The following is a 15,788-nucleotide window of genomic DNA, read 5'->3' as shown; positions in this document are numbered from 1 at the left end:
AACCTTTGTGTCGGAGTGACACAGACACTCCTGTTTCCCAGTGCTCAGTGTAGTGAGATGCAGATGAGCAGCCAACAAGCAGAGCTGGAGGTCCTGCCAGGGCTCCATCCTGCCATGTTGAGCAGCCATGCTCAACTGCCCTGGTTGCAAAATGCCGCCACTGCCCAGCCAGCCCCCTGCCCACCCCATCTCAGTTTTGTAGTGTTTTGTATTATGATATTCTTAATGCTGGAAACAAAAGAGAAGCCTCTCTTCTGACTCCAAATATGCCATTAGGTGGTTTCTAATACGAGGTAATCTGACTTTATATCTGTATAGCATCATAATTTTAATTTATTTGGAAAGAACATTATGTCATATTACTGGTGCACAACTTCATATGAAATGTCTACATTTTTAATAATTTACATTATATTTGTTTATATTAATAATATTTATATTTTAAACAATAATTTCTATATTATTTTATATTAATATAGTCAGATTGTACTATTTCTTCATTATTTACTGAGCATATTCTTCATTAAAGAGAATTTTAAAGAAAATTGTTTCCATTTACAAGCGAAAGATTATAAGTCATTCTTAGTAGTAGTAGTATAATTGATTTGAACTTCACTGTGGAGTTTATTACCTATAAACTATTTACCAACTATTGACAGGTATAAGTATGTTTAAAAAGACTGATTTACAGGGGTTTATGTTCTTACCACATCTTTCTTCAGATTCATCTGAACCATCTGGGCAGTCCGAGACTCCATCACAAAATAAATAGCTTCTAATGCAAGTTACACCATCATTACAAAGTTCAGCAGGTGGCAAACACTCAACTGAAATAATAAGGACAACAGCAATAACAGCACAGCAGTAATGCAGTTTCACTACAAAGGAAAACTGACTGACTTCTGGTTACTCTAGCTCAAATCAAATAAACCATTTTATTGTGTTTTACAAATCTGCATGTTTAGAAACCTGGAATGAAATATCACATACTGAAAAGAATTTTGAAGCAGAATAGAAGAAGTTCTCAAAAGTGACATATTATTTTAATCTAAGCTTGAAGTAGGGCTGGAAGAATATTTCCGTGAACTCCCATTTCCTTCTTCTACCTGAATAAACTACTTTATGCAAGATAGTAGATGACATTTTCCAGTTTCTTATGCTTGAATAAAATGAGAAAAGTAGACTTTGGTTTAAATAAGACTGAAAATCTCCAGTTTAAATACAATTTAATGTAATTTCTTCAACGTCAACAAAATGTTGCATTTCATGATACTAAAGAATCTCATATTTTAACCAGCGTATCTTGAAAACAAAAGCCTTTAAGAATGGATTTCAAAATGCAAGGAATATCAGAAACCCTATTCTTTTCAGATTTATAAATTAAATGTACAAGTTAAGAGCAAATTTCTGCAAAAAGAATACACGAGCAGATCGTTAAAATTGTGGAATCTCACTAATAGTATTTTCCTAAAGCATAAATGCTCATCCACTGAAAACATGCTCTTTTAGTCTTTAAATGGCTTTGGTCTCAGACTTCTGTAGAGTTCAAGTGGGTCTTATTAAAGTGAACAAAAACATGCAGCTAAAATAAGCTTCAGATAAATACACATTTCAAAATTCTTGAAAAATTCATTAAATGCTATGGAAACTATTCACCTAAAACTATTCAGCTGATTCCTTTTATTCACTTCAGTAAATGCTTACTGGAAAAGGTCAAAATTTCTTACACAAGAAGGTAAAATATTAATTTGTAAAATAGGTCTTGCAGCCTCTAACCATTATTGATTGATTTATTTTTGCACAAAACTGTTAGTTCTGTAATTAGATTAAGTAAATACTTGTATGCTGTTGTGTTTTATGATATCAGTATAAATGACAAAAACTGGAATTGGTTTGAATGTAATATAGCTTTTCAAAGTGCTTTACAAAACACTTTTAGTATTAGCAATACAGACAGTGTAATGCAAAAGAGCTGCCATTTTGCATCCAGTTGGTAATTGAAACAAATTAACGTATTTAGTCAAGTGTTGGAGGTGATACAGTGCCAATGAATTAACTGCCACAGATGAGCAGGGATGAAACTGTGCATTCCAGATCCAGAACAAAAACCTAGCCTATAATCTAGGAATGTGTTTGTCATAAGCCAAATATGCAGTAAAACATTGTTTATATATGACATGATCAATTCTAATTTTATTCAACTCAGAAAACTAAACAGCATTGCCACCTACTGGATGTAAATAAATTAACATTTTCAGGAAAACATTTTGACTTTTTTTTTTTTTTAAAAAAAGCAGATTTCCCTAAATTGCAATGTGATTACTATACTCAAAAATGGCAGTAAATACATTAGAACCATTTGAAAATGTGTGTAAATGTCATATGTATTTTACCATTTGATAAGGCTAGTGGAGGTTTTCAAAAATTCAAACAGCTTTGACTTTTTCTCAATTGTAAATCATGTGCGAGTTTGATAACAGGTTTGTTTTTTTTTTTTTTTTCAAAAAACCCAAAGAAATAATAGGAAGCAAACAAGAGCAGTCAGTACAAGTGTCAATATATACATCAACATACAGAACACATATACCATTTCTGTAGAATGTAGAATCTTACAAGTCCCTTCACCTTGAAGAGATCTCCTTAGTCAAATCAAAGGTAAACTCTCATATTGTGTATTTGTAGCAATGGGATGTGAGGACTGTTTCATACAACCTTCCTGCTCCTCCCCACACATAGTTACCTACCTGCAGCTGTTGAGGTCTTGCTTGTGGTGTGTTGTCCTGAACCTGGGAAAACACAACACAAGGTTAGAACATGTCGTGGTTTAAACCGAACTAACAATACCACCACCCTAGCTGCTCACTCACCTTCTCCCCCAGCACCCCCAATAAGGGAGAGAATTGAAAGGGAAGGGAGAAACTTGCATTGAGATAAACACCGTTTAATAAAATTAAAAAATACTAATACACTTCTAGTAAATATATATATATATATAAATTAGAAATAAAAGATACTCAAGGCAATTCCTCACTAACTCTGTCCACGACTGAGCAGCCAGTCCCAGCAAGCTGCACCTGGTCCCGCAGCCAATCCCGGATAGAGAAAAGAGAGGAAAAAGGCAGAAAGGCTCAGAGGTCTCTGCAAAATGGCAAAAGCCAGACTAAATGTCCCACACCAAAAAGTCCCTTAGCTTTGATAGCAAGAGCAAGCAAGTAAAAGTGGAAGAAGGGACAATCAGAAGGCCCTGACTTCTTAAATAATCAGCATGACGCTAACGGAATGGAATACTTTCATTGATCAGTGTGGGTGTCAGTCAAGCTGTGCCTCGTTGCTTTACACCTGTGGGCAGAGCATTCAGTGAACTTGGTGCTCAGACCAGGGCAATTAAAAACATTAGCTCTGTGCTGGGGTGTTATCTGCTTGTTCTCAAAATAAGTCTGAATAATGAGCTTACTAGCTATGAAAAAAAAAGGTTTCTAACTGCACAAAGAAAATTAACCCATTTTCAGTCAAACCAGCACAGAACATTACTTCTTGCTTTCTGGGAGTGTCTCTGCAGTTGCTTGGGCAGAACTAAGCAGCAACCAATCTGCCCTCATGAGATGCACAGTATTTGCTGTATTCCCAAACCCCAGCTTAGGTAATGATAGGTTAATGCCTGCTTGAGTGGTTTGATCCTGAAGGTCAAATGTCATCATAAATGTAAGAAAATTAATGTGGAACCCAAGTTAGCTTGAAATGTGTTTCTTTTAGATCTAGTCACGTGCTTTTCAATAACTCCAAAAGAACTTTTTGTGCTTCTTTCCCATCAAAATATGACGATGACTTCTTGTCTTCCCCAGTATGTAGAAGTTCTGACCTGAAGTTGGTGTCAAGGGGCTTGTAGTTAGACTCACAGAATCTGTTGAAACAAAACAAGTTGTGACACCTTTAGTATTAGTACTAAAATGTGTATGCGCATTTTCTTATAAATAATGTTGCTTAACAAATCGGTTGTTGTAGTATGAATAGAAGACCCTCAAAGCTGTCTAGTATTTGTATATTTACATACAGGTATACGTACAACCTATGTATATACATATTTACACGTGAAAGAATGCATAAGTACATTAGGAGATTTGAATTAGTGATAGTAAACTGCCAAACACTGTGGAAAAAATGAATGCTTATTTGTGATTGCTCCAACACAGCTTCCTACTTAGTGGTGCTTTTAGTAATGATCTTCATACTGAGGATGCCTCTGGCATTTTCAGCTCCCAAATAGTCTTTTTTTTTCCTCTTTGAATTTACATTAGGTTTCCTGTTTACTGTTTTAACTTACTACATTAAGACTCAAATATGTGAGCAGGATGACAATGTCCCCAGCAGAAAAGATCTGCATGTCACTACAGTTAGTGGATCCCTCCCTTAGTTTATAAAATGAAAGGCTAGAAGGAATAAAGTGAGAGGTGTAGTAAGGCCTACCCTATAGTTTGTCATCTACCAGTTTTGCTGGCAGAAGTTGCTGATCATTGGCCATCACAGGCTTGCTGTTGTTAGATATTCCTGCTCTCCCAGACCTACCAGTGCACAAATTGCATGAGGACTTCCTGGTAATTATCTATCAAAACATGTTGATTTAGCAGACGCTATTAAACTAAGCTAGGCCATTTTGTATTAAACGGGTTACAAAGCATCCTATGTCGGCAAATTTAAGGATGAAGTTCTACCAGCAGAGAGACAGGAGAGCCCAGCAGAAGATGAAGGGAAGGTGCAGATGGACAGACTGTTCTCACACAGCTGCTTTCAGAGAAGGAAGCCTCATTCATAGCTTCACAGTAGTTTTGAAAGTCTTATATACATATATCTACCTATATATTTGTCTGTACTTTTTCTAAAGGATCATTATTTCAGAAGGAATGAAACATTCGAAGACCTAAGACATGGATGCATGCAAGAGCAGGAAGTCGAAGCTGTATCTTGGAGGTTGTTGAAAAAACTGGGATTGTTACAGACATTCCCAAAAGTGCATGCACAAGTTGACTGCGAAAGCCATGAAAGTAAAAGCACAAGACAGTGACAGATGCATCAGTGGTATAAGCACAACTCACAAATGGTCAGTCACTGGGCAATCTCACTGAAGTAACACATGAGGTGGATAAAGCTGTTTTTAGGGTCAACAGAGTCAAACCCCAAGCACTGAACAGATGTAAACATACCACATGTGTTAAAACTTGTGTATAACGTAGGCTTTGGACTGAAATAGAAGGAACAAGGAAGCAGACAGTGTTACCAAACATAAAAAAATGACCCCAAGCAGACCCAAGAGCAAGAGGGAAGGAATCCACAGCAGGAACATTATGCCCTTTCCATCCTGGGATGCTGACAACTCCCATTTCTCCTACCCCTTCCTCTGGCACCTTGCCCTCACCTCCCCATTTCTTCTTCAGGAAGATTAGCAACATTGAACTTATGAATCAGGGGAGCACCAAGATAGCAGAGGAAGGTATAGATAGGAGAAAAATTTTATGTTAGCAGTTTTAGCTATATCATTGGGAATAATCTCTAGTAACTATGCACTTTGGACTATGTGTGTTACTAGGCCTGTAACTGGACTAATAATAATAACTCTTTCATCATTATGGCTATAATCAGACTGTCAATAGATACTTGGCTCCTATATTCATAGGTACATTTCTTTAACTCACATAAATTACACGAAGCTCCTGGTCTGGTAACCTGCCCTGGAGAATTTGTATGTGTTAATTTGTATTTAGTATGCGATAGCAATACCTGCATCTAGTGCTACAAAGCACCTACCATATTTTAAAACTACTAACATATTCTAAAATCAGAAGTACTAAAGGGAATAGTAATCATGGTGAAAAAACAAACCAAGTTGTCTAAAGGGCAATAGTGCTATTGTGTGCAAGAGCACTTGTAGCACGAATTATGAATTGACTGTAAATCATACTGTGAAACACTGAAGCACTCCTGAAAATCTAGACAATTTTAGCTTTTATACGACTGTATTAAGTGACCCTAGTAACTGTACTTTACTTTCACATAAGTGAAAAATTAAAAAGGTGGAAAAATTGGCAGGTATCCCAAACGCACATATGGCTTGTTGCCACTCATTCCACTGTTTTTGCAAAGTCTGCTAAGAAACCTAGATATATAAATTTAGAAAAGCTTTGGGCTTTTGAATGGAAAATGTTAAGACTGAAAATGTAACATAAGAGTCATGGAGCAACAATTTGTCCTCCAGCCAGAATTGTGTTTCTGTGAGGTTATGAGCTGAAACTGCTAAACCAATGGTAACTGAATCAATTGCTCGGAAATAGCAGGCATCAGTGAAGATGAAAAGGGGCAAATCAACCAGCTCCATTAAGTGGACATTCTGTCTATTTTTACATCTATGCACATCACTGACATTTTCAGCTCAGTTGTGCGTATTCTTCAGTGACTGTTAAAACTGCTTGAGAAATAACATCCTTAGTTACAAAGGAAGAGGGCATTCACAACTTATATTTGGTAGTGATTCAGGGAGAGATGCAAATCATATCCAAAAGCTGTGGACATAAGAGGCTACACTTCAGCTACAAAGTTCTACTCAAGCACAATTCGTAACTTAAACTACTGTGTAGCCTCCAGGGCACAGCTAAATCATGTGTACATAGCTTTGACTGCGTGTACATAGCTTTGACTGCAAGTGGGTGAGCTTTTTTTTGTCTGTATCTACCAGTGTAAGAATATCAGTTAAATTCTGTCCTATAGAACAGGTCTGACTGTAATATCTTTAATAAAATGTGAGCAAAACTTGTAAACTCCAACCTAATAATTCATAGTAACTAAAAAACATTCATTTTGATGAGATGTATAGTACTACTTTTTAACTGTAAGGATCTGCACTTTTTTATTTAGTGATATCTAAAATATAATGTGATATAATATACAATACCTCAAACAACAACCATGTCTCAAAACAACAGAATGATAGCAGAAACGAACTACTGACTATCACTTTGGAGTTGTATTACCATAATGCTTGCAGTGGAACAAAGATCTATCTGTCATATGTATTTTATCAACTGATAAGGCTAGTGGAGGTTTTCAAAATTCATCAGCTTTGGCTTTCTTTCCATTGGAGGTCATGTGAGAGTCTGCTAACAGTTTTTTTGGTCAAAACCCAAAGAAATGATAGGAAGTAAAAACAAGCAGTCAGTACACGTGTCAATATATACATCAACATAAGAACACATATACCATTTCTGTAGAATGCAGAATCTTACAAGTCCCTTCACTTTGAAGAGATCTCCTTAGTCAAATCAAAGGTAAACCCTCATGTTGCATACTTGTAGCAATGGGATGCAAGAACTGAATTATGCGAGGACTGTTTCATACAACTTTCCTCCTCCTCCCCATACATAGTTACCTACCTGCAGTTGTTGAGGACCTGCTTGTGGTGAGTTGTCCTGAACCTGGGCAAACACAATGCAACATTAGAACATTACTTCTTGCTCTCTGGGAGTGTCTCTGCAGTTGCTTGGGCAGAACTAAGCAGCAACCAATCTGCCCTCATGAGATGTGCAGTATTTGCTGTATTCCCAAACCCCAGCTTAGGTAATGATACATTAATGCCTGCTTGAGTGGCTTGATCCTGAAGGTCAAATGTCATCATAAATGTAAGAAAGTTAATGTGGAACCCAAGTTAGCTTGAAATGTGTTTCTTTTAGATCTAGTCACATGCTTTTCAATAACTCCAAAAGAACTTTTTGTGTTTCTCTCCCATCAAAATACGTCATGACAATGCTTTCTTGTCTTCCCCAGTATGTAGAAGTTCTGACCTGGAGTTGGTGTCAAGGGGCTTGTAGTTAGACTCACGGGATCTGTTGAAACAAAACAAGTTGTGACAACTTTAATATTAGTACTAAAATGTGTAAGTGCATCTTCTTATAAATAACGTTGCTCAGCAAATCAGTTATTGCAGTGTGAATAGAAGACTCTCAAACCTGTCTAGTATTTGTATGTTTACACACAGGCATATGTACATACTTATGCTTATACATATTTACCCATGAACAAACGTGATAACAATACCTGCACCTAGCGCTACAAAGAACCTACTGTGTTATTTGGCTGTCTGACTAACTTTTGGCACATTTGTACTCAGTGAAAATGCAAGACCAAGGATTTGTGTCTGCTCCATACACTCTCATTGTAAGACTTCTAGTAACAGTGGAATGAAAGTCTGTCAACATTTCTCAGTGCATCAGTAACCACAGCATGAGAGTAGGACTTCAGCCTCATCTACCGGTCTAAAGCTGCAAAAACTTCAGCTTGTGTCTCAGCTGGTTGACAGAGACTCAGGTTTTGTTTTGATCCTCTAATTAAGCTCTTGGAGCTTTCCTACAGACTTCAGATCACAGGTTTCTCAAATGGTCAGAAATTATGAAGGGCAGCTAACTACCACTGAATTGACCCAAACAGTCAAGCCATAACTACAGCCAAGGAAGCTTTACTAAGTTATACCGTCTGAATAGCAAGTGTCTTCATCTTGTATTGATAATAAAAAATAAGTTCTGTTTTATAAAAGATGCTGACCTGATGAAGTTACAGGCATCATTGTAGTAGGATTTTCAGCAGCCACTGGAAGAAAGCATATTGTTTGTTATGAACACTTTTTATAGCACAGTATCTAGTTTTATATAACTCAGAAAGAAAGGCTGAAAAATAAAATAAATTAGCTGTGACTGTTTCACTTTGAATCACTAGCAGTGTCCCACTTCCCTCCTTTTGACCATCTCACCTTGTTCCCAGCCTTTTCTCAAACTCTATGATCTTCCTCAGGAGGAAAGGTCTATAATAATCCCTTTCAATCCTCAGTCCTTACTTATTGTCTTTCATATAATATATCTTCATCTGGGAAATCTCCATCTTGACATTTTCTATACTATGGAGCTTTACAGAGCACCTGTGTCTTATAGAAAAGTATTTGGATCAGATATATGAGTTAAAATTAACCTGGGATAATTTACAAGTTACTTTTAATCACTGTGAAAAAACTGTGATTTCAAGCAAGTCACACCTGTGTCATAGTTCCTTCCCCCTCTGAAACAGAAATAATACTCATCTTGCACAACATACTGAGATATGGCATGCAGAAGTGCCATATGTGATTGTAATTGTTAATTAGTTACAGTTGTTACAGGTTATGTTATCGAAGCACTCCTGATGCAATGGACATATCATGTGAAAAGCAGCATTTTAATGATACACAACAAGAAAAGCTTGGCAACTTCAAAGTTCATCAACAGATACACAACCTTTCAAAAAGCTCTTCGTACTTTTCTTTGGTGGCATTTTTGAAGTACAATGAGCAATCACTTTCCACAGTGATGTGCAGTTATTTAAAACAACTTCTTATATGTGGTGCAAGCAGTAAAGAGAAATAAAGATGTCAAGACTCTGAATTTAGCCTTTGAATATCTGAAGTACTTGGCAAAAAATGAACCTTTTAGAATAGAATAAGAGACACTGTGCACCAGATGTCCCACTCCTCCTAAAGCAATCAGTTGCTACTTAATAGTATCTCCCGCAGGTCTTCAAATATCAGCTAATCAACTTCCACTTCAAAGGATGCAAATCACTTTTTTACCCTCATCCTCAGTGAAGACCTGTTACCTCAATAAAGGTAAAAACCATGATTCACATTGATTTTCCTGGATTTCCACTTAGGCTTTGATAGATTTTCCAGTACTTAAATAAAATCATTATATTTGTATATTTGCAGAATTTAAAACTACCTAGTCTTTAAAGCCTCGTTCCTTTTTTTTTCATTTACACTTTACCTAAGCATTAAAGGATTATGAAGTCTGTTCCTTGGGCATACTTCTCCAGAAGCCATACCCTGTATTCAGGTTGTTGTTCTTACTGACATGTTTTCAATAAATGAGTCCTCATTCTCTGTGAGGCTGAGCCCTTGTCCTTATTCTTTAGCAAAACACAATGATAATTGCATTTACTGATGAAACAACACGGTTGGGGCTTCATTGCATTAACTTGAGGGAAAATGAAATTACGAAGGTTTTGCTACATAAAAGAGATTAAATTGAGGGGTTTTGACTGGAAAATCACTACTTCGTCCTTTAGTGCCTCCTTAGTGAACACACCCAACGCTGACTCACACTTTCTCATTGACAAGATTGTAAATGTTTCTTTCAGCTGCTGCTGAAAGTTCTGTAACAGGGAAGGAGAATGCCCATGAGAGCTCTTTTGCTGATTGGGAGTCAAAGTTTTCATCTGTGTGAACTGTGGTTCTCAAGGATCTGTACAGACAAAAAATGTTTGCTAGCATTACCTGTGACTTGTATGCTGTTCACATCAATTTTCAAAGTCTGAGTTTTATCTGTGTTGATACCCAAAACCAGTTCATTTTTCACTTTCTCAACTGTTACCTTCTCGGTAAAATAAAGGTCGAAGGTCACAATAACACTAGCAACATAAGACAGAAAAGGTGATTAGATATGCAAGATAGTGAAGAAAATCCAATATATGATGTATCACATAGACAATATTTAATTCCGACACAGCTTCCATTTACAAAGTCAGAGTATCTTTACATCTTGGCTGACTAAGATGAAACATAAAGAAAAACCTCTTAATTATCAGGTAGGTTTGAACCATGGAGAAACAGTTTTTCTTTCTTTATCTACTCTTCTTTTTTAATCTACTCATTTTCACGTCCCTTCTACATATTATTTTCAAGTTATATATTTGTAGCAAGATTAAGTTAGTGTCAAAATATGTTAGCTAAAGGTTTTCTCTGTTAACTTAAATTTAATTGCAAAATTTTTTATTTTTAAGCATTTATACTACCTTATTGCAACTGACTCATCAGTTGTTTTTGATAAGGGGTGATCAATCCTGCTATTTTACTTAGCACTGTTTGCAGTTTGCAATATAGGGAAAAACTCTCCTCTTTAATTTCTTACATGTTTCTGATAATCTTTAGGCCAAACTGACGAAACAAAAGCTTTTATTGCTATCCTTGTGACACAGCAGTTTCAAGGGTGAAATAATGAGGAGATTGCCCAAAGGGGTAAAAGCTTTTAAATTAACATAGTCAACTAGAAAATAATTTTTGAGACAAAGTAATATTTCAAGTATTATTTCAAAGCAGAAGTGCAGACAGCTCCTTTTTGATCTATTAAAAACCAGACGAAACATCCACTGACATCAAGTTTTCTGTGATTTCAGTGGTCTTTTTTGTCAAGATACAGGAGTATCTATATAGATGTTTGCAGTGCAGATACCTAGATTCCCATTGTAACTGATGGGAAGAAATAAGCTATCCTTTTGCATGACTGATCTCCTAAAAAAATGCATCAAAATAGACCAGATGTGAAAACTCTGGAAACCCACCACTTACAGTCTTGAGCAGCTAGCTCAGAGATGTCTCCATCTTTTATGCCCAAATTTTGCAAGAGAATAGTCCCATTCTATGTGCAGAAATCAAATTGTGCTGATTTGATCTTCACAAAGACAAAAAAATGGAAATGACCTACTCCTACCACTCTGTATTCTATTCCTTTAACATTATAAAATCCTTCATAAAGTGATCATACTCCACCTTTCTAACCAATTAGGTTTATGCCCTCACTATTCCAGTCAAAAAAATAATTCAAATCTGCTGCTCACTGTTAACATACATGTATTCACAGTTGGCTAATACGTGTTTTTCTTTTGCAAGCAAACTGAACGCTCTCCTCTGAGTATTTATCCACTTTATGTATTTACAGAAAACATTCCTATTATATAAACTGCTGGTATCACAGAATCACAGCATTGCATCATCCATTGTCACGTAATGTGTGCTTTAATTTTGTGGTCTCACCTGCAAGGCAACTAATTTAATAATTCATTTCTCAAGGCTTTCCAGGTCTTCTGGACTCCTAATCTTTTGTGCTCTGCTCTGTTCTCACCTATCATAGTGTGTCGTCAGACCTTTCTTTGTCAAAAACTCATTGCCAATGATAAGAAGTGATATCAGCCATCCAGTTTAAGTAGGTTTCCACAAGCAAGCTCTCCACAAACTGATAGGCTTTCCTTGCTAGCTAGTTTCCTACCTAATTCACTGTCCTTAGGTTTCCCATTTTTCTTTCTAAATTAACAGTCTTAGCAACTATTAGATCTTTTTTCTTCTAATCCTAAAAGATGTTGTTGGAGGGAAGATATGTCTTGAAGCTTCATATGCTCTTTAGAGGGCCTTATCCAATCTCTAAAGATGTATTTTCTCATCCAGTCACTGTCCTCAAAAGAACTTTCCAAATTAATAATATCATTGTCTCTTGCTCATATTTTAAATAAGCTTTGTCATATACAATTACCTATTCTCTGACATCTCGAGTCTTTCATGACCATCGTCAGATTTCCTATAGGAAAAAAAAAAAAACAACAATAAACTAAAGCACAACACAAAAGCAGATAATTCCCCTTGAGTTTACGATCTTGTGAACAGGATGGAAACAGGTTCTGAAAGTTTAATAATGGGAGACAGTATTACATGTGTTTCACTGAATTAAGACCTCATAAAGAACAGTATAGATGGAATTAACACTATGGATTTTACTGTATATGCTGGACTTTTTTGCCAGCTGACCTTCAGTAGGATGACCAACATAATGGGATATTGAGAAATGAGATAAAAGAAGATTTAATAAATGAAGCAGGTCTTACTGTGCCTATTTTATCGACTCTTTAGGATTAGCTTTTCCTGGTGTCAAAAGACAGCTTTACTTGCTAACACCTTAAGGAATATGATTTAAGTGGAGCCGTGTCCACAGGGACATGTGAGCGTATTTCCATTCATCTCAGCTGATGCCTGCAGATCTCTAACATGAACTTTCTTCTAGACAGCAAGAGTCAACAACCCTGCAAACACAGCATGACTAATACAGCTTGGCAAAAAAAAAAAAAATAATAATAATAATCAATTCTTTAAAATAACTAAGTTCTGCAGGTTGGTCTTAGGACTCAGCCTTACTGATTTGGCCCAGGCATGGACATACAGGAGCCCAAGAAGGAAGTTTTCCCAAGGAAACCCAGTGGTGCCAAATTTCCCACAGCAGCACTTGGGAGACAAAAGAACTGAAAGGAATAATATAGGGTGTTCCCAAAGATGTCTTGAAAAACAAGTTATTGGTAAGTTACTGTAAAGTTTAATTAAACTGTACCTACTTGAACTGGGAAATTTCACACCTCTCAAATTCATTCTTCAGATCACTTGCTTGAAAGACATTTTGTATCTAGGTGGAAAAGAGAAATCTTGAACCAATACAGTTACTAAAAGTTATTAAAAGTATAGCCAGTTGCACACTGCATTCACGGTTGTAATACTAAATATTTCCTTCCCAAATCTAGACTACAGAAGCAAACTTTTTCTTTGATACTTCACTGATTTTCACACATAGAGAATATATTAAATTCTGACCAGGCTTAGGACCTGAAATATTTCATTTTGGAGGGAGAAAAGGCCATCAACAGCAGATTGTGTTAGGGAATTAATGTACCTACTACATAGTCTTGAATTAACAAGAGACCAATGTGTTCTTACCAGTTGTTCAACATCAAAAGCAAGGACTTTGAAAGAAACTGATGATCTGTTTTGCAAATCAGGATTGAACGATGTCCCAGAGAGTATTTTAAATGTTCCCATGTAGACATGAATACTCCCATCTGCTTCAGCTAGATAATTAAAAATAAAATTCAATGTTCTGAATTTTATAGAAATAAATGAAAAACATTACATTAGATTTTATTCCACACAGATCATCAATACAGTAACTTTTAGCTTTCTGTTTTTCTTTGTAATCAGACATGTTTTTCCTGATTTTAAAAAACTGATAGACACTTTAAAATGTTTACAATATTCACAACTGTAAACATATTTTTATGAATACTGTTTGTAGTTTGCTCTCATTACTCAAATTCTGTTTTAAATGCTGAATTTCCCAGCTGCACTGCGAATGGATAAAGGAGACAATGGTATGCCCAGCTATGTCTAAAACAGGGGACAAATATATGTGGGAAGAATGATAGTTAGTGTATTATGAGTTTTTGTGTGTTCTGGATTGAAAATACTAATAATTACTACTTCACACTCTCTGTATTAACTGCTGTATACTCTTAATATAAATGTGCACTGTTTTTGACAACAGCGCTGGAAACACTAGTGTCAGACCAGTTAAATTATTTTTTACCTGACTTTTTTTACCAATACATGCATGAAATTCTGGGAGCATTTATGAGAAAATTAGAAACAGGTCCTTACTTGAAATTTTATCTTGATTTTTAATATGTTACAGCATATGAGGTATGCATAAAGCAATTCATTATACACAAACGTATTTCCTCACTGTGTAACACACTGGAAATTTTCAGACAAGACTTCAGTTAATGTAGTTGATAGAAAATGTCTTTTGCTTACCAGTTACAGTCCCAGTGGTATTTTTGCTTTGTGTTTGAAGGCATTAACATCCAAAATCAGTTTTAACACAAAAGCAGATAACTAATAAATGCTATAATAAACTGCTTGTGATAGAATACATAGCCTAGTGACACTGACTTCCCACTGTCAACTAGTAGCAGACCACTTTGAGTTCTTTGAAGGCCATTTATCCTTAAAACAATTGCAAATCTATTTAAACAAATGTTTCTTTTGTTATATATGTCAAATATATATTTTAAGTGTTTTACAATTATCCTTTGCACATAACTAAATTCTTGCCTATTCATCTTCTAATACCTAAGCCATTAAAGCCTGTCTCTAAATATATGCAACAATAGACTATCATTACCTTTAAGCTCATTTTATTTCCCTGGAATGTGATAGTATTCTGTAAGAGGGGAAGGAAGTCAGTAGGAAGAACAAGGTTTAAAATTAGGAATGAAAAAACAATATCAACTAAAGGCATAAACATGAATATTCTGATAAAACATTTTTTGAAAAAGTATGGCTTACTGTTATTTTAATCTTCATGTGATTCAGTATGAAATAGTGTAGACATCTGGTTAATGAAGACACCAAAAACTTCAGTGTATTAGAGTTATTTTTTCAGCTATAAAAATCATTATAATTTTAAAATATAGTTCTTGAACCTTTTGCTTAACCTGTTTCCTTTACCTCATTTCAAAACTTCTTTTTGCTATTAGCTGTGAGGGCTCCATAGACCTAGATACATTTCCTTTCAAACAAAAATCTAGATCATGAACGGGCTGATGTTGGAAGAGAGCTCTGGAGGTCCTGTGGTCCAACCTCTTTGTTCAAGCAGGGCCACCTGCAGCCAGTTGCCCAGTATCATGCCCAGACAGCTTTTGACTGTCCCTGAGGAGGGAGACTCCACAGTCTCATCAGTCATTCACTGGACTCTCTGCAGTAGCTCCATATGTCTTAGGTACTGGGCAGCCCAGAACTGGACCCAGTACTCCAGGTGTAGCCTTACCATGAAACAGTTAGCATATATCCACAAAATCTTAAAACCAAAATTTCAGTTCCATTTGAAAATCATCCTATATTGATTTTTTTGTTTGTTTAGTTTACTTTGAGTATCAGTAGCTTGATCCTGTCACACTCTGAGCATTGGCTAAGTATTTTAACTGTACATAGGGCTGGGAGCTGACTATCTAATGCAGGATCTCTCTCATAGCAATAAATTATCTAAAATAATTGTTTTGTTTTGTTTTGTTTTAATGAAAATATTCTAAGAGATGTAGAAGCTCCCCACAGACTTCAGTGGATTATCACTATC

The 15,788-nt window shown here is 35.9% G+C and overlaps 1 protein-coding gene across 1 annotated transcript in view; it reads right to left on the bottom strand.

Annotated features, from left to right (window-relative positions):
• TMPRSS15 (transmembrane serine protease 15) overlaps positions 1-13,696 on the bottom strand; it is a 56,156-nt gene extending 42,460 nt beyond the window's left edge. Inside the window, exons 1-6 of the mRNA XM_065048833.1 lie at positions 13,595-13,696; positions 13,219-13,286; positions 12,369-12,413; positions 10,340-10,473; positions 2,745-2,786; positions 708-827 (exon numbers count right to left, since the gene is read on the bottom strand). Coding sequence (XP_064904905.1) covers positions 708-827; positions 2,745-2,786; positions 10,340-10,473; positions 12,369-12,413; positions 13,219-13,286; positions 13,595-13,696 — 511 coding nt within the window. The remainder of the gene's footprint in view (positions 1-707; positions 828-2,744; positions 2,787-10,339; positions 10,474-12,368; positions 12,414-13,218; positions 13,287-13,594) is intronic.
• Between the last annotated feature and the right edge of the window lie 2,092 nt (positions 13,697-15,788).

This window comes from Columba livia, chromosome 1 (genome assembly GCF_036013475.1).
Source record: "Columba livia isolate bColLiv1 breed racing homer chromosome 1, bColLiv1.pat.W.v2, whole genome shotgun sequence".
In the NCBI taxonomy this organism is placed as follows: domain Eukaryota; kingdom Metazoa; phylum Chordata; class Aves; order Columbiformes; family Columbidae; genus Columba; species Columba livia.
Note: the sequence above shows the minus strand (reverse complement) of the source record. Positions and strands in the feature narration are given on the sequence as shown.